General features: G+C 37.7%; 2 protein-coding genes across 5 annotated transcripts in view; one reads left to right on the top strand and one right to left on the bottom strand.

Annotated features, from left to right (window-relative positions):
* ALDH1L2 (aldehyde dehydrogenase 1 family member L2) overlaps window positions 1-11,472 on the bottom strand; it is a 48,735-nt gene extending 37,263 nt beyond the window's left edge. The window contains exons 1-2 of the mRNA XM_039877901.1: window positions 11,287-11,472; window positions 2,772-2,916 (exon numbers count right to left, since the gene is read on the bottom strand). Of these exons, the coding sequence (XP_039733835.1) occupies window positions 2,772-2,916; window positions 11,287-11,334 (193 nt within the window). The 5' untranslated portion in view covers window positions 11,335-11,472. The remainder of the gene's footprint in view (window positions 1-2,771; window positions 2,917-11,286) is intronic.
* Window positions 11,473-18,077: 6,605 nt separating this feature from the next.
* Window positions 18,078-27,389, top strand: part of WASHC4 (WASH complex subunit 4) — a 50,665-nt gene continuing 41,353 nt past the window's right edge. For 3 of the 4 annotated variants that reach the window (XM_039877897.1, XM_039877895.1, XM_039877894.1), the window contains exons 1-7: window positions 18,143-18,235; window positions 20,997-21,136; window positions 22,047-22,100; window positions 22,197-22,262; window positions 22,994-23,039; window positions 23,486-23,553; window positions 26,112-26,194. In XM_039877897.1, coding sequence (XP_039733831.1) covers window positions 18,175-18,235; window positions 20,997-21,136; window positions 22,047-22,100; window positions 22,197-22,262; window positions 22,994-23,039; window positions 23,486-23,553; window positions 26,112-26,194 — 518 coding nt within the window. In that variant the 5' untranslated portion in view covers window positions 18,143-18,174. Of the gene's footprint in view, window positions 18,236-20,996; window positions 21,137-22,046; window positions 22,101-22,196; window positions 22,263-22,993; window positions 23,040-23,485; window positions 23,554-26,111; window positions 26,195-27,389 lie in introns of all 4 variants that reach the window. The other variant, XM_039877893.1, reaches the window with a different exon arrangement.

Here is a 27,389-nt window from a genome sequence, read left to right as displayed (position 1 = left end):
CCTGTCTAGTTCCTTTTCCCAAATTCACTGATCAGAAAAGCTAGTGGAGGAGAGAGGCCAAGGATTGAGAATGCATGTTTCCTGTAAGGGTTCTGCTATCCTGGAGTGGATTTGAGGCTCTTCCCTAAGGAAAATGTTCTTTCCCCAAGGAATGGATCCATCCTACCTCTGTGTCAAATGGAATGATACGAGTCCATTTTTTCCATAATAAAATATCATTTTTACTAACTACATACCTTACATATATTAAATATATGTATTTATTTTCCATCAGCACCAAGGAACTACATTTTAGGCAATACCTAGAAGCCTTAACTAAAGCTTTTTCCTGCAATTTTTGGTTCCCTTGCCTTTCTTCCCAACTGATCGACATTCATTAACTCCATATGGGATGACGCTTCCACTTCAAAGCCTAAATCCTGAAGCCTAATAAGTCCTGAAGGACTCCAGCCATCATGGTGATAATCGCCTTGATATTCCACTTGGAAGAATTTGAGAGACCAGCATAATAATGTTCACAAAATGTAAATGTTCATAAAATATTAAAAAAACTGTAAACCACTCAAACGTCAGATGATAGGTAAATAGATCGATGGTGGTAAAAAAAAATGTGGTGAGATTGGGAGAAAATTGTGAAAGGTTAGACTGGGAAAGAAAAATTGGGGTCTTCATTTTAAAAATCTACTCCACTGAAATAGGAACCCTCATACTTTGCTGGTGGGACTGCAAATTGGTACAGCCACTATGGAAAACAGCATGGAGGTTCCTCAAAAAACTAAGAATTGATCTACCATATGATCCAGCAATCCCACTACTGGATATTTACCCCAAAGACTTGAAAACCCATATCCAAAAAGATATTTGCACACTGATGTTCATAGCAGCATTATTCACAGTGGCCGGGACGTGGAAGCAACCGAAGTGTCCTAGGATAGATGATTGGCTAAAGAAGCTGTGGTACATATATACAATGGACTATTACTCAGCCGTAAGAAGAAATGAAACAGCCATTTGCGACAACATGGATGGACCTCAAGATAATCATGCTAAGCAAAATAAGCCAGACTGAAAAAGTGGAAAATCACATGATATCACTTATATGTGGGATATAAACCTAAAAGCAACAAATGAACAGGACAAACAAACAGAGACTCATGGACATGGACTATAGACTAGTGTTTACCAAAGGGGAGGGGGAAGGGAGGAGGTGGGGGAAGAAATAAAATGTTAATTAAATAAATACATAAATAAGGGAAAAAAATCTACTGCACTGGGATAGATTTAAGGGATTCAGGTGTCAGTTTTCCCAGATTGATTTTCGGCCACCCCAGGGCTATTTTTGTCTGACAACAAGAATAGTTAACTGCTGTTGTTATTGATCAATGAAGCACAGAGCTAAGCACCTAACATATATTATTTCATTTAATCTGTGCGTGATGAGTACCATTGAAGCCTAGTGAATTTAGGTAACTTGCCCAAGGTCACACAGCTAGTAAGTGGCAGAGTCAGAATTATTTCATGATTCTAGAAAGTATGCTGTTTACCATATCCTATACTGCTCTAGTGGCCAACCTAGATTTGAGAAATGGATTTCTATCTTAATTTAAGCTAATATTATTTAAGGTCCTCGTGATTCAACAACCGATCCAATATTCCAAATATGAGTCTTCTCAAACATCGCACATGCAAAACTGGTGGAATTAGATAATGATGAGACACGTCATTGTTCTAGCAACAGGAGTCTTCTCCCCTTCTGCCTTTGGAGCCAAGTATAAGAATTCATGAGGCAGGTTCCCTCAGAATTCCCCGATTGCGATCACCTTTCTCTGAAATAAGGATAATTCTAAATCAAGTGATTAAATTCAGGCGCATATGTGCCCTTTACCCAACTTTTTTTTAACTTGACTCTTGAAAAATAATATTAAAATATAATACTTTAAAAAGCAGTAACAAAAATTAGGATAAACCCAAGAGCTGCTTCTTTCAAGAAAAAAAGTAAAATTTTAGGGTTATTATTACACTGTTTTCCAATATAATGGTAACGTGCTACATTGTACCGGTGATAGATGAAGATCCATGTCATAAGTCAAGATTTCTAGACACTAGTTCTATTCCTGACCTGTATTATTTGTAGACTGTTTCTATCTCTATGTCTTGTACCCTTTCTTGATATAACTATGGCATGCAAATCAGAATCACACTGTAGGTTTGCTCTGAGGATGACTATTTTCTTTACCTGCCTTAATCACCAAGCAGCATAGCTATAATTTGTTCTGAGATAAATGCATTTTATGACCTCACATCAATTTCTATCATTGGGTGTGGTCTTCCCTTTTTCCTCTTGGCACGTCTGTATCAGCCATTATTCTAGATACCCCACAGCACCTTTGGAAAGTCACAAGTGTAATTCGGGAAAAATATATGCCTATAAAAATTCCTCTGATAGACCTGATGATTACCATGGAGAAAAGGGGAGGAACTCTTAATATAACAGGGGTCTGCATCTTTGTCTTGGGGCCCACAAAGAAGGGAGAATTTTTTAATCTGTATCCACTATGCCATTTGCCTTGGCCTGAGAAGATTTTCAATAAATAGAGCGGACATGGCAGAGCCAAGAGGGGAGGTGTGCAGTCTGGGTTTGCGGAGCTGTGGCAGAGAAGTAGAAGTACAGAAATGCTAACGAGGGATGAGAGGTGTGAGCTGGGCCCGAGACAGGATAGCTGAAAGGCCAGGGCAGAGTCCTTGATGCCATCATTCCAAGATACACTCACCCAGTGGGTCAGCTTTTCCATCCTTGTCTGGAACAGTGAACACGCCCACAACTCGATGGCCCTCTTTGCAGAGGTGGCTGTAGACTTCCTGCCCAAAGACGCTCTGACCAATAAGGGCCAACTTCAGCTTGTTTTTGAAATAAACCTGGGAAACAATTCAATGATGACGGATGTTGGCAGGGATAGAAGACATATGGATAATAAACATTCTTTTTTTTGCGATCATACAAGATGACTTGAGGATGACAAAAGGATCAAATAACTACAAGATAATTTTTTTACTGACATATACTGAACCCAGACTACATTATATATAGATAGTAGTGAAAGTATCTCACTCTGAAATATTCCTCATTTTCCCTTTGCTCTAATATTCTGGATTATTTGCTATAATCTTTGGGATTGCTTATATTTTAACAAGCCACTTTACCTCCTTGGTGCAATGAGGTAAGATATTAAAAAATAAGTGTAAGTTTCATAATTAAAAGCAGTTTAAATCTGAGCAAGATCTACTTCAATATGACAATGCTTTAATGCCCCTGCAATGTAGAAATAAGAAGCATTCACATCTCCAAACGAGGCCCAGAGCTAACATCTAGTATAGCATAGAGGTTAAAAACAGACCCTAGAGCTGGACTATCTGAGATCAAAACCTAGCGCCATCTATCCCTTATTGATTGTGTAGCCTTAAGCAAGTAACTAACTTCTGTTTATCTTTTTTTCCACATCTGTAAAATGGGAATAATAATGTCACCAATCTCGACTGAAGAAGATGACTTAATATGTAATAGGCTTAATGCAGTGTCTGACACCAAGTACTGTTTAAGTAAAAGCTTTAATAATGTTTTGAAGATTTTGCTGTATACTAGACACTAGTATATTAGACACTGTCATATGTTTTTTCATATAGTCTAGAATTCCTAAATCCTTGGTAAGTGGCCCAAACTCATTTGGCCTCAAAACCTGGATTGATTTAATGGAACGTTTTGATAGTCTTTATAGATTTCTTGTAAGTTTGTGCAAACTCATTTAGCTTTAAACCTGACCTGAACTGACATAATGCTATTTGTACTCTTTATAACATTTATAAAGACTATGTGAATATTCATATGCTTTGCTGCTGAAAAATTAATGTGTTTGGTTATAGATACTATTGGAGACCCTGCTGTGAATTGTATGTAATGGATTATCTACGTACCATATTGACTTTCTAAATGTGAATGATTCCGAACCCCAAAACACATTTGGCTCCATATGTTTCAGATAAGGAATTGAGGCTGGCACATTTCATTTAATTTGATCCACACAACTATCCTGTTATTATCCTCCATTTTGTTCCATTTTATAAATGAAGAAACCAAGGCTTAGAAATATTAAGTTTATCCCCAATATCATACTGGCAGAAAGGAGAAGAGCTGCGATTTGAACCCAGATCCGTCTGACTCCAAAGTCCACGTATGTACTTAAAAATAAAATAATTAAAATGAGCTGCCATTACCCACCCATCTCTTGCATCTTCTTTTTAGAAGATTAACAGTGATGCACAAAAATATAGTGGTTATCAAGAAATATAAACACCATAGGTAAGAGTTGCACTAATAGGGTTCAAGTTTTTAAAGAACAGTCTTTAAGCAATTACGCCTTTTGCAAATTTTCCCTAAATGGAGTCTTTTTGCAGAGCTTACAGTCACATGTTGACATGATGATTGTTAAGATGATGATGAAAAACCATCAGGTGAAGCAGGCTAGAAACAGAACTGTGGGTGTTGAGACAGTAATCGAAGGGTCATGACTTGCTATGTGTTTCCTGTTTTGGTAACGGACCAACTCCAGCCCCCAGAACTCCTTCCATCTTTCATTCTTCCATGTTAGGATATGGCTCCACAGGGTTCTGACTTAGAATTTTTTCCTCCTCAATCTAAATGGGATTCTAAATTAGTAAAGCCTCGCTGTGAAAATCTAATTATGAGGAAAATTGATGTTCCCTTGTTTCCCACTCTATTAAGGGCACGATGGTATCATTTTTAGACATGAACTTAAAAGCATATGGGTTCACACCTTTTCTTTATTTGAGCTGATAATTAAACAATTAAGGTTTCTGTTTAAAAGTCCTTTTCTAGGGCCAGCAGAAGTTTCTATTCCAATAGAGCCTAGAGTTTCAAGGTCTAACAGACAACATGCAAGTAAACAAATTAATTCTTCAACAATAGCATAATTCACCTACAGAAAACATATGATTATTTCATTTCCTCTCATCAAAAAATCGAAATGGTCTATAAACATTCTTTCTTCAAATCCTATAGTTAATACTGTGGCTTGAAATAGAATTGACCTGTTAGCTATCTTACAAAATTTGGCTTTACTTCATATCATTACCAACACCAGATATTTTAAGACATCTAAAATACTACCCTTAAAACACACAAGAACAAAGAGGCTGAGCTGACTCAAATGCAATGTGCCGCTCAGCGTCATTTGGTTATTTGAGGTTCAATTCCAGATTCAACAATTCCCTCAGAAAGATGGCATTTAAAGAAACTGTCCATGTCTGAACTTTTGGAAATACTACATTTGTTGAAATATTTTCTGAGCTCCATGCTAAAGCTGAAGCTACAGAGGTGAGTTTCTAACACTGAGAAATATTCAGATTTTATGATTTTAAATGTGGTTCTAATGAGTTAGCATAATTCCACAAAACTGGACTGGGCTATGTTAACTTAGTCTTATTTCTCCAAGTATGATCTGGGAACTGACTGCCCATGTTGGCAGAATCAGCTGGGAGGACATGTAAAAAATGTGCATTCCTGGGCCTCACTCCAGATCTACCATGACAGAATTTCAGGCCCAAGAAGCTGCATTTTAACAGTGACTCACAGGCACACAAAGTCTGAAGATCTGTGCTATAGTGTGTGTGTTCAATGACTACAAAATAGATTTTACAGAGCTTATAGAGCTTGACTGCCTTGGGAAGTTTGGATCAGGAAGAAGAGGTGGAAAGAATAGCAAACTGTGTAATGAGACCCTCGTATGTGCCAAGTATTTCATATATATCACCTCATTTTGATTGCCCAGTGACTCCTGCAGACAGGAATTGTTAAGCCATTTTACAGATGAAGAAATTACAACACAGAGAAGTTAAGATGCAGTCTGGAGTAAAAGTGCTACTGAGTGGCAGCCCGAAGATTCTAACTCTAGTTATTATCCTAGTGCACATTGTTTTTCTATAACACCAGCGGTTTGATCGTAAGCTGGGTCTCATCTATTAAAACCTGAATAATAATAGTATCTATCTCATAAGGTTGTTATAAGGGTTTAGTGGGATAAAACATGTAATGCATTAGTGCAGTAAATGGCAATAGTAAATGCCCAATAAATGCTAACTATTATTATTATTACACCACAAGTAATACCTAGGTCAATGAAAATGATGATAATGGATCTCTCCTACATGAGCCTGGCACTATTTGGAGCTCTTTTCATTCATTCAAAACTTTTATCAAAAACTTTTCATGTGTCTTTACTTTAATACTCACAGTGACCCATTTTACAAATGAAAAAACATAGTTGCTCTGGGAAGTTAAGTAACCTATCCAAGGACAGGGATAATAAGAGGCAGAGGCAGGATTCAAATTCAGATCAATCTCACTTCAGCAGATATGCTTTTGTGGCTTTCCTATGTTAAAGCCACCGCCCGCCCCACCACCCCCCGCACCACTACCCTTTTCTTAAAAAAAAAGGAAAACATGCAACAGTTTGACAGGTCAGTTGTAAGAAGTGGTTCCATCAGACTTACTAAGGGTACTTTGGTAGTCCTGACATGGGGACAATATGGGTGATAAGCGCTAGTACCTTGGGGTTCTCTAAAGATAATGTTCTGCATTCAAAGAGCCTTTTACAGGGAACAGAGCTTTTGATTTTAAACTAGCAAATATTGCATTTCCACATGGTCCACACCCTGGTGGAGTTCTTCAAGAAGCAAATTAATATAGACTCCGATTATGCTCTGAGGATTAAAACATAAAGCAAAAGAACAAAAAAAAAAATCGTAGTCTTCTGTAGAAAAATGTAAGGGCACTGTGCTAAGAGTATGCCCCGATCTGAAGCCCTTTTGTGCAGTAGATGCTACCTTAATAGAACCTTTTGAGCAGGGTGTAAAATAAGGCCAAAGCTATCCACACCAGGAAGTGTGAAAATTGACAGTTTTACATGAAGGATCTTTCCACAAGAGAATAAAATGAAGTAAAATTTTCTGAGACAGCCAGATGCCTAACACTTAATGGAACATCCAGTACACGTGGGCCCAAACCCTGCCTGACACCGTGTGACATTTATTCAACAAACATGTTTTGAGTATTTACCATGTTCTGGGCACAGCGCATGGTAGAGGTTGCAAATCAGTCACGTGCCTTTTTGTTTTCGGTTTTGGCTCACAGAACATTTGTAAAATAATTAGGAGAATTCATATTAGCAGGTTGAATTTCTTACTCCTCTTTAAAAGTCAGGAAGTTTGTCAAACCTGACCCACATTCCCATATAGCAATACCTGGAGTTGAGCAGTGGGTGCCCCCTTTACTCTGAATATGGTCTTTCACTCCATCCAGCTCAAATCCCTCACTTCAAATCCCAACTTGTTTGGCCTCTGTGGGCATTTTTCTTTGGGACCCTTACACTAACGGTACAAAGAAGATATGGTTGCTGTTCTCAAAAGTACATCAGTTAGTAGGGAAGACACACAGGTAAAGACACAATGACATCATGGAGCTGAGATAGGAGAGCACAGTGTGGGTCCGAATGGAGAGGACATCCAAAGAGAACTTCCCGAAGCCCTCCCATAATCCTGCCCCACTCAGCCAACTTCCAAGATGAGTCTTCTAAGACTCATAGCTATTACCTGTTTATTCTAATTGCACAGAATTTTAAAATTAATTTAAATTAACACATAACACTTCTTATTAAAAACATGGAAATATACACCTAAAAAATTATTTTGTATTTTTAAAAGTAATACAAATGAAATCATATTATGTGTAATGTTCCATAACTTTCCTGTCGGTACATATAATTCATTCTTTAAAAGTGCTGCACAGTGTTCCATAGAGAAGCTATGTCTCAGTTTATTCATTCATTTCCCTATTGAGGCACATTCCAGCTTTTAATATGTCATTATTACAAATGCCATGGCCATGAATATCTTTGTACATGCTTCCTGAGCCCACGTGGAAGTGTTTTCTCAGATATTTACACAAGAAATTGCAGGATCATTTTTGAACTTAAATATTATTGGATAGCATCAGATTGGCTTCTGGAGTATTTGAAGAACTGTTTTCTCATCCCTGCCAACACACAACATTGTCAAACTCTATGATTTTACTGACCTGAAGAGTGAAAAACTATATCTTGTTCTAATTTGCATTTTCCTGATTACTAGTTTAGTTGAGTGTCTTCATATTTTACTATCCATTCATATTTTAATTTGGTGTATTATCTTTACTAATCTTTACTAACCTATGACTCCTTGAAAGCAGGGACTATTTATTTCTTATTTTATCCTTTTTGGCTGTGAGACTCTAGAAAAGTTATTTAACACCTCTGGGTCTCAGTTTCCCTATCTGTAAAATGGGAATAATAATAGTACCTACCTCACTGAGATATTATGAAGATTAAATGAGTATATATGTAAAGAATTTATAATAGATGCCTGGTACATATGAAGTGCTATACCAATACTATTACTATTATTATTTCCTCAAGATTTAAACAAAGTGCATAGTACAGAATACATAATTTAATATGGTTTGAAGTTGAATTTGGAGGTTCTAAAAACAAACTAGACAACAAAGCAGGGGTCAAACAAGTTAAGGATGTGGTTGCTAGAAATAGAGTATAAAGCCAGTACTTGGTTCCAGGAAGCAGGGAAAGGTCCAACCTCTCAAACTGATTCATAAGGTAACCTCAAATCCTGAAACGAGGCTATGAACCCAGAACCACCAGCCAGACTTGTCCCAGATGCTGGCAGAGGAAGCTAAATAACAGGGTGCCAAATAAATATGAAGGCTAAATAAACCCTACCATGAGGAGCAATTAAGAAGCAATGAGCCAGGCAAGATATCAGAGGTGGACAACAAAACTGACAAAGGGTTTTATTGCTATATATAGTTGCATCAGTTAAAAAGATCCAGCCATATCACTAAGCTGAAATCATTAAATGTTTCTAAGTTCATTTCTTTAAGATAGAGAATGGAAACATTAATTCTATCAGGAAGTGTTATAAACTTATTTTCCCCTTGTATTTTACCAAGTTTCTGAGATTTCTTTTTTCATTCTGCTTTAATATTAAACTCAAAAGTGCTATGTGACATTTTCCAAGATGCAGGTATAATTTACCTACAGTAAAATATGACCTTTTTAGTGTGCAGTTCTGTCAGTTTTAACTATGCCATGTAACCACCATCACAATCAAGATAAAGAACATTTCCATCCACCCACAATTCAATTCCCTCATGTCCCTTTGCAGTCAATCCTTCCCTCATCTCTAGCCCCTGACACTGATCTTTTTTCTATCACTATACTCTTTCCAAAATATCAGATAAATGGAATCATACAATATATAGCTCTTTGAGTCTGTCTTCTTACAGTTAGCACACACATTTGAGTTTCATCCATGTCGTGTGTATTGGTATATAATTCCTCTTTTTCTTTTTCCTGAGTCAGATTCCATAATGTGGATAATGTGCCACAGTTTGTCATGTCACCAGCTGTAGGACATTTAAGTTGTTTCCAGTTTTTGGTGACTATGTACAAAGACTCTGTAAACATTCACAAACAGGTATCGGTGTGAACAGTTAAGTTTTCCTTCCTCTTAGGTAAATACCTAGGAGTGCAATTTCTGGGTAATATAATAGGTATATGTTTAATTTTATAAAAAACCACCAGTTTAATCAAAATGTTTGTACCATTTTATGCTCCCACAACCCATTACATGTTTGATTTTGAACAATTCTTATAGAACACAGTCCAAAGGATGGACATCCATTTGCTATGGAGCAAAATACTCCAAATTCTTCACTTATCATTCCATGTCTTCCTTTCAGTCATTGAAGAACCTGCCTTCTTCCCAGCTCTTCCACATGCATTCCTGGGTATAGTCAGACTCTGGCCCCTGACCCCTCACCATGCCTGGTGATTCCCCACATATGTTTTTATTTATGCCATTTGCCACCTGGATGTTCATCGCTTACTACTGAAATCTTATGTAAACCTCACTATTACAATATTTTCATTCTTCAAGACTCTCTTCTGCTCTCCAAAAATGATAATTCAATGAAAAGTGTTGACAGAGGAGGTCAATAAAACAGGCTGGCACACACCCCTTCCTCTCTGTGCCATCCAGCCCCGATTTCCATGTGACACGTGTCCGGAGAAAGCTAAGGAGTGCAGTGCTCTGCTTAGGAGAGCAAGAAAAAGCTTTCCCAGAGCAGGTCTCTTTTTCCTTATGTTTAAAAAGGTGAATACTTTCAGAAAAACCAGAACCGATTGCATGGGGTAAAGTGAATTCTCATTATTTAGAGGTTGACTAGGGGAGAGAAGCTTTTCCATTTATGAGACTTTGGGCCAGTTTTGGGTGCTACTCAAGACATCTCCTTGCCTCTAAGTTTTTTTACATCTGAATATGTACACGTGCACTTATGGCTTTGGCAGATAAAATGAATCAAAAGCAAATTCTAATAGCAAACATGTACTTCCTATAAAGAGATAATGTACATGAAACAGATTTTTTTTTTCTCTTCCTTGAACAGCTTGAAGTCCGCTTAGATAGAGGGAGGCATCTCTCCCGAGGCCCCCGCAGCGCTGAAGGCAGCGTCACACGCAACGTGTCCGTTCTTGTTCCATTTCTGGAGAAGCTGATGCAATTTCAAGACTCGGGGCTGGGCCAAGGCTCGGTTCTTGCGCTACAGTTTTCAAATGTTCAGCTTGCCCGCTTCTGCAGCGACTAGTCATCCTAGAAATCTTGCCGCCTACAGCTCAGGAATGAGCTTTCAAACACCGGCTCTTGAGTGCCACTATCTGAATGGGCCCTGCATGCCAGTCCGAAGGGCTTACACCTTTCAGGCTGCCGAGGAGGACCCGGCTGACTTGATACCACTCTCCTTTAGGAGATGGTCTCGGTCCTGTACCTTGGCTCCAGGTCGTAACCAGGGATCTCACAAATGAAACGAAAAAAGAAAGGAAGCCGACTTCTGTCCCCCTTGCCAAGTGACTGTTCCCACCCTGTCAATGCCAGCCAGACCTTAGATGTTCAAAAGCCGCATCGTTGGCCCTTTTCCCCGTAGAAAACAATGGCTCGATTGACAAGCCCCATCGAGGACCCTCCCCGGACTCATCTCTGCAGTCTCCCAGTTTTAAAAACATTGTCTTAGCTTTTTAGCTGTGTAAACATCGCTGCCCACCCCCAGCCCCGCAGCCCGGCCCTCCAGCCCCGGGGGAGAGCCGGGACGCTGGCCTGGGCGGGACTCACCCGGCCGGTGGAGAAGCGCCGGAGCGCCTGGCTGCCCCAACGCAGCATTCTGGAAAGGAGCGCTCGTGCGGGCGGCGCGGCAGCGCGGGAGGCAAGCGGGAGGCTCAGCCTGGACGCGGCCTGCAGCCTCCGAGCACTGGGCGGCCGCGCTCGCTGCTGGCTATGAAGGCAAGTCCCAGGACCGGACCCATGGCCTCGCCCCGTCAGCTGGCACGACCCCGCCCCCTCCATGTGGCAGGACTCCGCCCTCTCCAGCTGGTGGGGCTCGGCAGCCAATCCCGTGCGACTGGGCGGGGCTGCGTCGGCCGCCCGGAGCTGCCCGGCCTCCGACAAGTTGCTGAACTGGTGCGGAGCGGGAGAGACCGCTGCTGGTGGCTGCCTCGGTCCCAGTCGTGGGCCAGGTACTTACTAGCTGAGGGACCTACCAGTTACTCAGGCCCTCTGAGGTACATAGGGATCTGCCTCAATTGTTAGTCTGACACTCCAAGTCATGCCTATTACACAGTCCTGAGAAGGGAATAGGCACGCCAGCATGCCTCCAGTTACGAAATTTAAGGGGTGGGGGCACCTTTTCTAGGTAGGGATCTTGATTCCTATCTCGTAGGCTGATAAGATTTAATGAGAGTACGTAGCGCTGAGCGAAGGGTCTGGCACAGAGTTGGTTCGCTACGGATGTTAGGTAGTAGGTAGAGACCCTTTTCCTTCTCTTCTCTAGAAGAAATGCTCATACATGCTTTGGCTGAGCACTTGTCTCAAACAGAACTCCTCAGCCTTTCATTCAAGGCCATCTGCAATTTGGGATTATTCTTATTTCTCGATGCTATTTTTCGCACGTGTAATTCAGCTGAACTGAAGTATTTGCCAATTCCTTCCTGGACAATACTTCCCAGAAAAACTTGTCACCTGTCACTTATCTCGGCATGACCAAATTCCTTTTCTTCTTAAAAGTATAGCTCAAGTGCTACTTCCTGGAGTCATTTTTTTCCTGATTCTTTCCTCCCTAACCTACTTATTCCCTCAAAGTAGTATTTTACTTCTCAGAACAGAGAAGGATTTTTGTCTACGCATCTCATCATGTTTTAATCTGTTACTGGTATTTACGCAGCTGTCATCTTCTCTACTGGAAGCTCCTTGCAGACTGAATCCATGTTTGATTTAGAAAGATTTACAGTATCTATCACTAAGCAGAGCTTAAGAAATATTTGTTGAAAGAGAAAATGAATTAATAAGTAAATGTGTTTAAGAAGGTAGGAGAGATTGGAAAAAAAAAAAAACCCATCCTCAAAGCTTGGAGAATTACAGATGACATCAGGGTTTTACTTTGGGAATTGCCCTTCACCAATTCAACCCACTTCCCTGACTGCATTTTCTGACTTCTTGCTTCTTTTAAATGTCCATATGTTGATATTCATTTTATTTGTTCTGATCTGTGTCAACTGGGAGGAGTGGAGAAGGAGTGTGATTTTTCCTGAATGGGGTTTCCAAATTATATACTCCAACTCCTAACTTTAGAAAACAAGTTTATGTTCACCCAAATATAACAAAATTCATGATGTCTAAGATTTTCTTCTTTGGTAAGAACCAAAAGTGTAGTTCTTTTGATAATTGGAGGTTAGACCAGATGCATTTAGAGAGTTTAACAAACAAACAAACAAACAAACAAAAACTCCTGTCTGTCTGTCTGTCTGTCTGTCTATCTATCTATCTATCTATCTATCTATCTATGCTCAGCAAAATGGAGATGAAATGAAGTCAATTTTAGAAACAAAAACTTAAGAGAATTTGTCATCAGCAGACACTCAATAAAGGGAATATTAAAGAGTATCCTTCAAGCAGGAGGAAAATTACTCACATGGAAGCCCGGAAAGGCAGGAAGGAATGAAGACCAAAAAAGGGCAAATATGCGAGTGAATTTAAGTGAACATGGCTGTACAAGCAATGATAATAATGCACTTCTAAATAATCACAGGGGATATTCCTGGAAGAGATAGAATGTTATTTGCTTTTCCTGGTGTCTGGTGCATGCTCCTTCATTGTATCCTCAGATACAATGCTGCAGACACTCACAAGATATTTTTGCTGAGATGAAGGAAATGAGAGAAAAGTGACTAGTCTAGAGTAAGCTGAAGAAACAAAGTTGAAAGCAAGTTATCCTTAAGAGATAAAAGTTTGGGCCTGAAATAAACTTTTTTTCAGTTTTTTTCTTTATCTTTCACTTGCAGAAAGCCTTCCAGCTTTTGAACCAGGCATTCTTTTGGGATCTTGTTTCCATTGGTATAACCCCTTTCCTTTCACCCCAAATTGTAGTAGATGGTAACCTTGAGCATAGCCACTGACAGATTGTCAACTGCAGGAAGCATGACTAACTGATGACTTTAGCTGCTGTACTCTGAAGTTTATTTTCACATTCAAACTCAGTTTATGCCTCCCATGAATTGCTCCCAGCTAATGACTTGGGTGGGGGGAGCAAGAATAGTAAGGCAGGTCATTCCTGGGAGATGCAGATCACCACTGATGGGGTGATTCTATTGGCCTACCAGATTTTCTTTGAATGTCATAGCAGTCTAGTACTCTTCCCTATCCTGCTTTCCTTCCCTATCTCCTTCACAAAGAATCAGACCGGAATTGCAGCCAGATGGGTCTCTTAGCTTTCTCTGGCTCCCTCCCCTTACCCCCTCAATAGCTGTTTCCTCTAGAAAAATAGCTGTTTCCTCTAGAAAATCTCTGGTATGTCTAATCTCATCTTGACATCTCCTTCTTTAAGAACCAAATACATTTAATAAAAATGACCAACAAAACCAAAAGTTGGTTCTTTGAAAATACTTATACAATGGATAAACTTTGAGAGAGATTGATAAAAAATAGAGAAAGCAGAAATATCAAATATCACGAATAGAGGAGTGGACATCAGTACAGATCATACAGATATTAAAAGCATAAAAAGAGATTTCCGTTTCACCTATGATAGTCCTTTGTAGCATAACAACACCCATCAAGAATAGCTAGTATATCTAGATAAAATTATTTAGTTTATCTGTCTGAAAGCATCAGAAAGCTGATGCAGTGGTCAAGTCTTGAAGTATTAAGGTCTTAGAAGAAAAAGAAGCTCACTGAATTCAATCCATTTTGCATTCTACTTTCCAGTTTGGCATTTATCAATGCTTGATTTGGGAAGAGAAGCTAAAACTCCAGTAGGGAATAGATGCCAAAAAGCAAAGAAACCAGCAGTTTTCAGCAATCTCGTGGGGGTAGAAAGACAATTGGAGTTAGAGCAGCCAGGACTTGAGGAGCAAAGATCTTAAAGATAAGGGAGATGCACTCGGCTTAGGATACCTGTTTTCTGTTTGAGGTATTTGCTGATTCTTAAGTTATATGAGATTAAGGCTATAAAACTAAGAAAATGCTGAAAAGCAAAGCAGAGTTTTCAGTATCAAGAAATTAGAGTTCAACACCTGCCAAGAAGAAGAGAGTCCAATATATACCCCAGGCTCTCAACTGGTACTCTTAGAAGACATCACCCTAGGAGAGAGTATGATCCACAGGAAGCACAATTACTGTAAGACAAGCCCACTACTTGGGGTAATAGTACCTGGTTGTCATCTGAGGATCCACTTCTCCCCCTTTCTTAGGCCCTGTGGTTCTTATGAAGTTATCTCTCCCCCAAACCCCCACCACCCCAGGATCCAGGGGTAGAGCACATGACATAGACTAAGCTAATTGGTGCATCCCTCTCATCCCCTCAGTTACAATGATTGGTTCAACAAGGTGCACAATGTCTTAGTAAGGTTAATCAAGGCCAGCAAAACTTAATTCTGAGACTTCTGTTTGAGCTATCAGTTAAGTGTGTTCCTTTTCTCTCTTATGCTAGATCTGGTATGGTGATGAGCCTGAAGCTGCCAAGGGATACCATATGAAACCTAAAGAATGTAGCAAAAACTGTGAAGAGACAGAAAAGAAACAATGAAAATCCAAGACCTGTCATCCTTTGAAATCTGAAGCTGGATGCATGCGAAGGCCAATCCCACAACCAGGTGTGTTAAAATTAACATAAGTAAAATTGTCTTTTCTTGGGGGGTGGGTATACATTTCTGAGTTTCAACAAATGTACGGATCTATGTAAGGAATACCACGATCAGGATATAGAATAGTTCTACTTCCCACCTCCCCTCCTCCACAAGTCCTTGCCCCAGCCATTTTCAGTCATGTCTAGCAACCACATCTTAACCCTAATAACCACTAAAATATTCTAAAATCACTATAGTTTTATCTCTTCAAGAATATGAAGTAAATGGAATCACACAATGTGAAACTGCTTTGACTGGTTTTCTTAATTCAGTAAAATGCCCTTGAGCTTTGTGCTAATATTTAGGGAATTTCAGGGATTTCGAGATTTTGTTATTGATTTCTAATGTAATTACATTGTGGTCAGAGAACATAACTATAACATTTCAATCCATTTAAGTGTATTGAGATTTGTTTTATGGCCTAGCATATGGCCTATTTTACTGAGTATTCCTCGTATACTTGAAAAAATGTCTATTTTGTGGCTGTTGAGTGAAATGTCTTATAAATATCAATTAATACAAGTTGGTTGAGAGTATCATTCAATTCTTTATTCTACTTGTTATATCATATAACAAGAGAGAAGTGTTAAAATTTCCAACTATAATTATAATTTCATCTATTTCTTTTTTCTGTTCTGTCAGATTTTGGTTAAACTTCATCACTCATTGTTAAAAAATGACAATTCAGTGACACTCTGGATTCTGTTATGTTCTTCAGAAAATTATTGGGGTTTTGATTTAGAAAGAAGTAAATGTGCTTGGACTCAAACCTTGAAGAGTGCAGCAGCTTATATTTCTGCTTAGTTCTTCATTTGACAAAGATTTGGCCAGTGATTTTGCTCAGATTTTGGGGTTTACTCCCTTTGCAGTTCCCTTGTTTATCAATTTTTCTTTCTAAATTTCAAGCTGCTCTGCCAGTTCAATCTCTGTTCTCTGTTATCTTAAATCCACAGGGCTTCAGCTTTTGCTACCTAAGGTGCACAGGTAATATGCATCAAATGGCAGCAATATAGTTGTTTTTCAAAGACTCCTGACTGCAGTTTCAGCAGGCCCTCTACATGTAGTTTCGTGGCCAGCCAGGAATTTGGGCAGAGTTTATACTTGGATTTTAGATCTCATCCATTCTGTGAGTCCCCTGCTTCAGAATTTCCCCTCTCCCAAACGCACCCCAAATTTTCAGCTTCTCTTCCAACAGCGCTGAATTTAGTTTGCTACCATCTCGAGCTAGTAACACAGCAGGTTTCATTCCTCGATTTGAAGGGGATGAGGGACACTGTCAGGTAAAAAGCCACAAACACATAATTATTACCAGTTGCTGAGTAAGTTTTCCTATGGTTTCTGCCTGCTTTTATTCTCTTTATTTTTATTGTATTTTGTCTACTTTTCCTAGTTATTAACTGCAAGTGGGTCCACTTGACTACTTTAGGCTGTGTCCATTGCCTCTTTACAAGGACATAGATCCTTGTTAATTTCTTTGATATGCTGATTACAAGATTTTTCTAAGATAATTATGCTTTGTAAATTAGGTTACTTCAATACACTTTGTGGACCATAATTTATATAGCAAGACTTTTTTTTCCCCTTATTTTGCTCTTTTGGAGTTTAAACAAGGGTTGGCAAACTTTTCCTTAAAGGGCTCAATAGTAGATATTTTAGGCTCCTGGGCCATATTGTCACTGCTGTGACTACTCAACCTGCCATTGTACTGTGAAGCGGCAATAGATAATATGCAAATAAGTGAGAATGATTGTGTTTCAATAAAACTTTATTTGCAAAAGCAGGTGGCAGATCTGCCAACTATACTTTGTTGATTCATAAGTTAAATACCTTAATAATTTCTCTTACCAGACAACTGAGCCCTTTGAAGGGTTTTAGTCACTGTGATATGTCATTCAGAGGAGATTATGATTAAACTTTGGACCTGATTAAATATAATTTTCTCATGCCTCTATAAATCTGTTTCATTTAACAGCTATCTAGTATTTCATTGTATGGATTATTAAACGTTGTGCAATTATTCCCTGTGGATGGACATTTAGATTTTCTATTAGTATCTGTTAAAAACTATGCAGCAATGAACATTGCTATAAGTAGAGTTGCTGGGTAACATATTCTCATTCGCGGAAGAGCCAGGTAGCAGGTAGGAGCATTTAAAAACACTTAAACAGCGTTTTTTTCCCCCACCCCCTACCGCCCCTTTTTAAGAGGAGCGGGTAGAGAGCGAGCGAGTGCAATGTAAGCATGGTAGTAAAATTCCTCCGTAAGGTGTTCGTCAAGTAACTCCTCTTCGCAGTTTTTTTCAAGAACAATCCGTACAGGACGCGCAGGAGGAAAGCAGCAAGCTAAGCTCTCGGATGGTGGCGACAGGAAGGGCTTTAGAAATACCGGCTTCTTGGGAGAAGGTCCTGGACAGCGACTTTTTCGAGGACCACGCCTTCCTCTTAAGCCCTCACCCCATCAATTTTGCCCTTTTTTGGCTAGACTGAGGGAGTAACTCCCTAGGTAATAAAAGTGGCCTGGAGACAGAAAGCGAAATTGAAGATATCGGTGTGACATAAGAAAACAGTGGAAAGGCCCAAATAGAAACAGGAGGACACCAAGAGGACCGTCGCCGCCGTCGCCGCCCGTGCAGCCACCTCTGGTCACCGCGGAGGACTCGCTTTCCCAGCGGCCCCCGCGGCCCGCAGGGGGCGTGAAGCCCAGCGGGCCCTCGCGACGGGGGCGGGGCCAGGGCCGGAAGTCACGTGCTGTGACAGCCGCTGGGGCGAGGCTGCCGTAGTCGTCCAGGCTGGTAGGGGCTGTGAGTGAGGGAGGCGCCGGGGTGATGGCGGTGGAGACTCTGTCCCCGGACTGGGAGTTCGACCGCGTTGACGACGGCTCACAGAGTAAGAGAGCGACAGGGCGAGAGCTGCGGGTGGACTCTGCTGCGCCGACCTCAGTCCTGGCGGCGTTCCTGCGGGAGGGCTCTGCGTCGCGGTCGCTGCGCAGCCGTCGGGTTCCGGGCACTTTCTGCCGGTTGAGAGGGACGCGCTCTCGAGCGTTTCTTTCTGGGTTGGGGGGTCTCAGCAATGCGGGTCAGGTTGGCCCAGTCAGGGCTCGTCATTCGGGGCAGGGACTCTCCTGAGGAGCTAGGGGTGCCCCTGGGGGAGCGGCGTGCACTTTCTGCAGCCCTGGGGGCACGGGCGGGGCGGGTCCAGGGAGGCCCAGCCGCCCGAAGAGGAGTCTGGCCCTGTCTTTGGACTCTTGGGGCTTTCGCCAGATCATCAGAGCGTTCAGTTCTAGCTGAGGCTTAGGTCTGGGTTCCTGTTTCGGTTTCCTGTTTTGTTTTTTTTTTTCCTCCCCAACCAACTTTTGGAAGTTTGAGTGTTTTTTCCTTCACATTCTTCTAACTATTGAAGATAGCGAAAAAGAACTCTTGAGATAGAAAAGATAAACACGTGAATGTTAATTTCCTTCCATGCCTTTTGTTTACGTTAAATAAGTGATGTCCTGTAGTTTCCGTCGCAGCTAGAAAGGTTTCAAAAATCACAGGAAATCTGCTTCACATTTTGCTGTATAAAATCGAATTGTCTGATTTTAGCTTAGAAGGCTAACAAAACTAACACCTTCAGTTATACGCAGCAGAATTTAGAGGCCAAACTATTGTGGTAACACTCAAGATGTCAATCTGTTTCTTACCTTTGGTGATATTAATCTGTATAAATGATATAGGAGATTTTGAGACATACTGCTTGTGAATTTGTTTTTAATGCCGTTTTTCCAAAAGGTGAATGTAATTTAAAAAAATTACTTGTGGATTTTGCTTAAATTTACAAAGCAAGACACGTGTACAAACTTACATGTTATTAGGTTTTAGTCTCTGGAAGAAACTGTGAGCTTAATTCAGGAGGATTTGCAGTTTTTCACAAAACATTTCATAAGATATTAGCTCTTATACAGCATAAAAAAATCTTGGTGGTAATAACAAAGTCTTTTAATTTTTTTGTGAAGAGGATTCTGTATTTACTGTTATAAAGTGAACTGCACCTTATCATGGACGAAGTTTTATGGACAAAGGTCCCTGACTTTGCCTTTGGAATAAATAATGAATTACTATGTATAAGGTGGAATATTTACTTTCATCTTCAAAAAATTGGAATAAAACATATTATTGGGTTTGCAAATGGTTCGTTCACTTTAGAGTAGAAAGATCTGATTCACTGAGCAGACGTTTTCTATATTACCACTATGCTAGGTATTAAGAATACAAAGATAAAACAAAGAATGCAGTTTGTTGGAAGGGATAAGCATGTAAATTTCACTCTTGAAGAATCATGTAGTTTTTATTTTAAATCTTTTTATTTTAATTTTTACTAATTTTACAACTATTCCTTATCAGCAAGGAACTTTAATTTTATTACAGGTTTTCTGATGTCTGCTACTTTGTAAATTCTCAAATAGACTAAATGAGTAATTTATTGACATGTTTTTCTAATATTGTTATTAAGAACTCGTATGCTGGTTAAATACAGCTAAGGTCATTTTCCGTATAACAGAATTAGATGTGTGTGTGGGATTTTGAGAATCTTACTCAGTTTTTAATTTAAGCTGTAGAGAAGACATCTCATTTCTTCTCTGTGCCTAATTTTCATTCATTTATAGACTGTTAATCATATTTAGACTAAACGTTTTTCAGAATTGCCTAGATTAATGCTATAATGAGAGAGAAACCTTAATGAACTAAGTTGACCCACCTGAGTTAGTGAATTAGTTGCAAAATAAGAGAGAATGGGGAGCTAGGTCTTTATCCTTAATGAGAAGATACATTATCTTAGAGTTGCTTTGCATGGCTAATTTCAGGAGAGAAAACTTTTACCTTTTTTTTTTAGAAGACAGAGCTTGAATGTGCTGCGTTTGTAATAAGTATGAATTCTTACATATATAAAGTGGAATATTTACTTTTATTAATTTTGATAAATAGGCATACCTTTATTTATTTTATTCTAGTGACTCTTTAGTCATCTATTAATATGTAAATTCTTTAAATATCACAATATTCTGTACTTAGTTTTCTTTACTGGGTTTTCCAACTCTATTATTATAGTTAAATAGTTAAAACAATATCTTGGTAAATTTGGGGCATTGCAGGAATATCCGTTATGATAAAGCAGACCTCAACATATTTTAAAAACAGTATATAGGTGTATTTTTAGAAAGTTTACTGTGCAGAGAATTAAGAATTATGTTTTTAAATTTTGCTTGTATGACAACCAGATTTTTGCACCTGCTTCAGGTCACGATTTTATTTTTGCAAAAATATTGTTTATGACTAAAACTCGGAATCAGGATATTGTGTCGTCTAAGAAATTAGTCAAATCATTTCAAAGCTCTGGATTATCGAGTAAATGGGGTAGTGACTTTTTCATAATACTTTAAAGTTTTAAGATGATCTATAGCTCTGTATATGGCAACATCTACTGCTTTTAAATTTATCTGGAAAATGTCGAAAGCTGAATTATTGTTTAACTGAAACTTTATTTTCAGTAAGTCTAGACATTCTAGAGTAATACATTTAGTATCTACTTTGCTGCAACTTTTGAGATTATTTGACGTAAATGTCCTGTAATTTTTGTAATTCTCACGTACTATTTTAAAATTTAAATTTAGAAATTCATGCTGAAGTTCAACTTAAGAATTATGGGAAATTTCTTGAGGAGTATACGTCTCAGTTGCGAAGAATTGAGGATGCACTGGATGATTCAATTGGAGATGTTTGGGATTTCAATCTTGATCCTATAGCATTAAAGGTTTGATTTTGTTTAATTTTTTAAATTTATGTATGTATTTTCAGGACACACTATATCTTGAAAACATAATTGTTGGAATGTATATTATTCAGAATCTAGAGAACTAAAACTTGGAGGAAAATTGTTAATGTCCATTTCTCTAAGCCATGCAGATATTTTTGTATGATTTTGTTTTTTTAAAGAATGACACAACCTCAAAGCCTTTAGTGCCAAGACTGACACAGACTCCAACTCTTTGAACTAGCCTTTGTTTTTCATCATCAAGAAAATGAAGAGGGTTGGAATAGAATATCAAGCTGTGTTTGTTGAGGTTATTTTACATAGAGTGAAATGCATAGATTTAAAATATACTGTTCAGTGGATTTTGCCAGACACATATATCCATGTAATTCATATCCCAATTAAGATACAGAATATTTTCATCATTTCCCAAAAGTTCCTTTATGTTGCTTAGGAGGATCCTAATGTTGGAACAATTTTTTAATGTATAAATTAGGTCATTCCTGTTTTGTTCTATTTTGAGGTAGTTCTATCCTGTTTTATCTTTGAAACTGTATCCTGTTACCACTGAAATAATAGCTAACATTTATTATGTACTAAACACTGTCCTAAGTCACATATTGAGTTTTTAAATAACAACTTTCTTGATATATAATTTGCATGTCATTCAATTCTTTGTGTTTTAGAATATTCACAGAATTGTGCAGCCATTACCAGAACCAGTTTAGAATATTCTCACCATTCCCAGAAGAAATCCTGTACCCATTAGTAGTCACTCCCTATCTGGTATGGTGCTGAGTAGAGGGTCTAAAACAAATTTAAATAGAGTAGAGCTAGATTCAGTTTGCATTTAACATTTCAGTAATTCTTTTCAAACTAAAAAGAAATGTTCTTTTCCTTGTTTCTATAGCTTTTGCCTTATGAACAGTCTTCCCTTTTGGAACTCATAAAGACTGAAAACAAGGTACAGATTCCTAAACCTAAAAACCTATTTTTAAAATGCTTTAGTTATCTGCTATAATTTACTTTTTCCCTTTTGTGTTTTTACTCATGAAACTAGGTCTTAAACAAAGTCATCACGGTTTATGCTGCGCTTTGTTGTGAAATCAAGAAATTAAAATATGAGGTAATTATTTGTATTCTTAAGATGTTAAAAACATGACTTAAAAAGCAAATACGCTTATAAGTGTACAGTGTGCATGAATATTTATTAAATGTTTAATTACTTAAAGAAGTAATAGTAGTATTAATAACAGAGTACTTACTATGTACCAAATATCATGCTAACCAACCCTGTTAATACTTAAAACAACCCAGGGAGGGATGTGAGAAATAGATAAGGAAACCGAGATTTAAAGAGGGTTTTGCTTACCTAACATTTTACTGCAGTAATGGTTAGTGTCTGGGTTAGCATACCTTCAAAATCTGTTACCCGCCATACATACTGGCTTTCTGGATATAACTGATTTTTAAAGAAAGCTTTGAATTTTCAATATGCCCATGAACAATGAAACCTCTGGAAGTTAGTAGACTTCATTTTTTTCTCTACTTTTTTGTTACCATGTGTTTGCTTTCCATCTCACATGAACTAACGGGAGGATATGGGGCAATTAGAGTGGTCAGATGAGACAAAGTAAAGGCTAAAGAAATCAAGAAATAACTTTTGACTATGTGATGATATTTTTGGTACTCTAAAGATAAATTGAATTTATCTGTATTGTAAGCAGTTTTTGATTTTTAGTGAATTTATAAGTGATGCAGTCTTCTGCTTATTATTAGATATGGATAACTAAGAGAGCCTAGGAATTTAAAAACAAAATAGCAATTTTTAAAATTATTTTAATTTTTTTTAAACAGGCTGAAACTAAATTTTATAATGGTCTCCTGTTTTATGGAGAAGGAGGTAAGTTTTAAAATTTTACATTGTAATGCGATGCGTATTTTGAGATTGAAATGAACAAAAACTTAACAGACAATTCTAGGACTATCATAATGTTTTGGAAAAAATAAGCATTCAGGTATTTTTGTTGGTTTATTTGTTTGGTAAACGGGAAAAAACCCTGCGTGATTAAGCAGCAGCAAGTTCTTTAAATTCTCTATGATATTTTTATTAATTACAGAGCACTGTAGCTAGATAAGAATTTTCCTTGAATTCATTAAATAGTGACACAGTTGGTTATTTTAATTGTGTGATGATTGTCTCATTTTTTCTTCAGTGTAAAAATTCTGTTTTTAATGCTGTGCAGATTAGAAGATGTATTAATGATTAAAAATCATATTCTCATTTTTTGGTGTCGATTGAGTTTATATAAAATAATTGAAATACAATCTTCATGTTGCCTTTTAAAGCAACAGATTCCAGCATGGTGGAAGGTGATTGCCAAATTCAAATGGGGAGATTTATTTCATTCTTACAGGTAACTGATTTTTACTTTTTATTGAGGTTTTTCTTGGAAAACTTTGAGTAAAGTACACATAATTCAAAAAGATTTCTCAAACCTTCAAATGCTTAGAATGTATACTGTAAGAGTAAGACACTTAGTTGTTATTGGATTATAATTAAGGAGATCATAATTCCTGAAAGATTTTCATAGCATTTCAGGATGATAAGGATCAAAATTAAATTTATATAATTTCATTTATGAATAATTTGTCACTGTGCCTTTTAAAATAGTTTAAACGTTGTACTAGGTAGGAAAAGATAACTGTCAGGAAAAAATTAATGTAGATGATTAAGTTGTTACATGAGCAATGATGAGGTTAAAAGCAACCGCACTTGCTACGTCTAATGAAATTTTTCAATTTAGATACGCTTTTCCATACTGCAAAATTTTAGGTATTCTAGCTGTTTTGTTTTAATTTTACAAGAAAAATGAAATAACCTCTATTTCTCCCCTCCCCATTATAAAAGCAGTGCTTGCATGATGCGACAAAAGCAAAAATTGGAGATAAGGAAAAAAATACCCATAATCCCACCCACTTTCTGATTGTTGGGTACAAGATTTGATTATTTCATTGAATCAAGCATGCTAATATATTGTTCAAATCTTTTAGATCTTCACTACTTTTTTGGTGTACTTGACCTAATTGAGAACATTTTGTTGAAATTATCCTCTATTATGGTATGTGTCTGAGTCCACACAAGGTATTTCAAAAGAGGAGAGTTAATATAGACAGTTGGTTACATAAGAATTGAAAGGCTGAAAAAAGAACAGTGAGGTAATCCAAAGGAAGAAGATACCACTTCTACATCTAGGGGAAAAAAGGGAGAAGGTTGGGGTTGCCAGAATCTGGGAGCTTGGAGAAGGAGCCCCCCCGGAATTAGTACCTGTATATCTGGGAAAGTAGCACTGCCTGGCTGCTGCTGATACCTTTGAGAGGGCAATACAAGTGAGGTTGGTTCTGTAGTGGTGGGAGAAGCTGGAGGCGGAAGCAATCTGCCATCCCCAGGGTGTACCTCTCCTGCCTGGAGTAGGTTGACAAAAACAGGAAGAAATAAAAAGGATGTCCTTTTCCTGCCTTCTAGCCTCCTTTTATTGCCACCTATTGCCAGAACCTAACGGGAAGATTGCTGGGCAGGAGTCTAAGAAATTTGTAGGGTCTCAGTGAATGTGTCAATTTCTCCCCCATAGTTTTATCAAATTTTGCATTTCTTATTTCGAAGATATTTTATTTGGTACATACAAGTTTATCATTCCTGATAAATTGAATCTTTTATTGTTATGTGGTGACCCTCAAGCTATGATAATAATTACATATATAAATATGTAGTAATTAGCCATAGTAATGCTAAGAAGTCTACTTTGTCTTATATTAATATCACTGCCCCAGCTCTGAGTTAACATTTTCTCGATTTCATTCTTTCAACCTTTTGGTGTCTTTATGTTTTAGTTGTGTTTTTTTAAAACTGCATGTGTCTGGATTTTGATTTTTTTATACAATCTGAAAACCTTTGTCTTTTAATTTGTTAATTTATTCTGTTTCATATATAGTCTATTATATGTCTGGATTTGTTTCTGTGTTTTTTGTCTGTGTCCTGCATTTTCTGTTTTCTCTGCTTTTATTAAACTTTTAGAAATTTAATAAGAAATGTAAAACTAGAACTATTTAAAATTAAATTTTATTATTTTCAGTTTTAAAAATGTTAAATTAAAATTTTTTTATCTCACTGACAGCTGCATAAAATTCTATTTTTAAATATTCAACAAACTTTGATGAGCCTAGCATATGTTAGAAACCATTTTTGGTGCTAGGGATACAACAGTGCACAAAACCAACAGAGATTCTTGCCCTCATAGAGCTTAAAATTTAGAACAGGTTTTATCCAGTTTTAAATACTCTGGGATGCAAACTGTAAAGGTTTAAAAGTTGAGAGCCGAAAAGAAATTTTTAGGAGATGTGGGACATGGTTGATGCCAGTTTTTTAAATGACAAACATTCCTGGGTAATATTTCACTTGCTATGTGCCAAGCCTGTTTATAGATAAGGTTAAAGATAATAAACATTTGAAGTTTTATTAGTGGCTTTTGGAGACTCCTTTCTCTCATTGTCATACTTTCTAAACCAGCACTTTTGAGATTATTCATTCATTCAAATGTTCATTTATTCATTTGATAGGACAGAAATTTATTGAGAAGCAGTTGAGGGTTAGCCACTATGCTAGGCAGTGGATATTCAGAGAAGCAAGGAGGTGGTCTCTGTCATTTAGGAATTATATGAGTAAAACATAAGACTTAAAATAGAAATGTGAATGAAATGCTGTGGGAGCAGAGAGGTAGAAATGACCTTGGGATGCAGGAGGTGAGTTAAGAATTGATTGCTTGAGGGATGCTTGAAGTTGTCTGGCTACAGGTTAATTGGAGTTTTTACTAGAAAACTATTTTGTTTTTGTTTAACATTGTTACCATAAAATTCAGTCAGAAATGGAGACATTTAAAAAGCAACTTTGTAACATATACCCAACTTGTCATTTCAGGAACTGTCTTGTTTTGTTACCAGGTGCTATGAAGTGGTGATGAATGTAGTCCATCAGTTGGCTGCCCTCTATATCAGTAACAAGTAATGGATTTTAGAAATATTTTTGCATTTATAACAGATATGTAGGAAATGTTTTTCTTAAACTAGTTAATTACCTGAAATAGTTTTTTCGTTTGTTCATTCATTCCTTCATTCACTTATTCAGCATTCTTTGAATGCTCATGCTGTTTCAAATATTACTTGATATGTTTAATAAAGAAACGATAGGTTAATAAGACACAGTTTCTGCCATGGTGAATGAACCCATCATCTGTCTGAATGAGAATGTTGACAATAATCTTAAATATAATTATAAAGAAAAAGGCTAACGTGCCATATTCTCTCTCATTCCTTTCCTCCCTCCTTTACATTGAAGATTCCCTAACCCAGTGGAATCACATGAGATTTTTCTTAAACCACAGAATCTTGGGGAGTGAGGTTCGGGAATCTATGTTGAAAAAACTTTGTAATTCTCATGATTGTTCAAGTTTGGGAGCCAGAGCCCTAAATTAAGAAAAATGATCATATTTTCATTGTGTCCTTACCATTCTTACTACCACGAAATAATATCTTGCATGTTTAATACTTTATACTTAAAATTTTCCCTACTTAATATAGTCATGTGCCACATAATGACATTTCTGTCAGCCATGGACTGCATGTATGAAAGTGGTCCCATAAGATTATAATGGGGCTTAAAAAGTCCTATCACTTAGTGATAACCAGTAGTGTTGTAACACAACACATTATACAAATGTTGTGTTACAGTTGCCTATAGTATTCAGTACGGTAACATCCTAGGTTTATAGCCTAGGAGCTCTAGGAGAACAGAATTTATCACCTCAAAGTATGTTTGTTTGGCCTAAGGATTACTTTAGGCTGGTTAATTTTAAGGTACAGCAGACATAGGAGAAGCCTCAAAAACTAGATAGAAGTTACCCTTTGTAAAAGACATTTATATTTGTAAGGGAAATCTCCATTTTTATAGATATATCTCTCCCTGTACTAAATCAGTCTTTTATTACAACGATAGCTTAGATAAGAACCCAGAAGGTAGAGGGAAAATTCTTTTTTCTTCCTTACAGAGAACTAGGTTATGCCATATAGCATAAGCTCATAGTAGGCTATCCTATCTAGGGTTGTGTGAGTACGCTCTGTGATGCTTGCATAATGACAAAATCACCTAACAATGCATTTCTCAGAACATATCCCCATCGATAAGTGGCGCATGACTGTA

This window comes from Pteropus medius, unplaced genomic scaffold (assembly GCF_902729225.1).
Source record: "Pteropus medius unplaced genomic scaffold, Ma_sr-lr_union100, whole genome shotgun sequence".
Taxonomy (NCBI): domain Eukaryota; kingdom Metazoa; phylum Chordata; class Mammalia; order Chiroptera; family Pteropodidae; genus Pteropus; species Pteropus medius.
The sequence above is the reverse complement of the archived record's forward strand: the minus strand, read 5'-3'. Positions and strand labels throughout refer to the sequence as shown.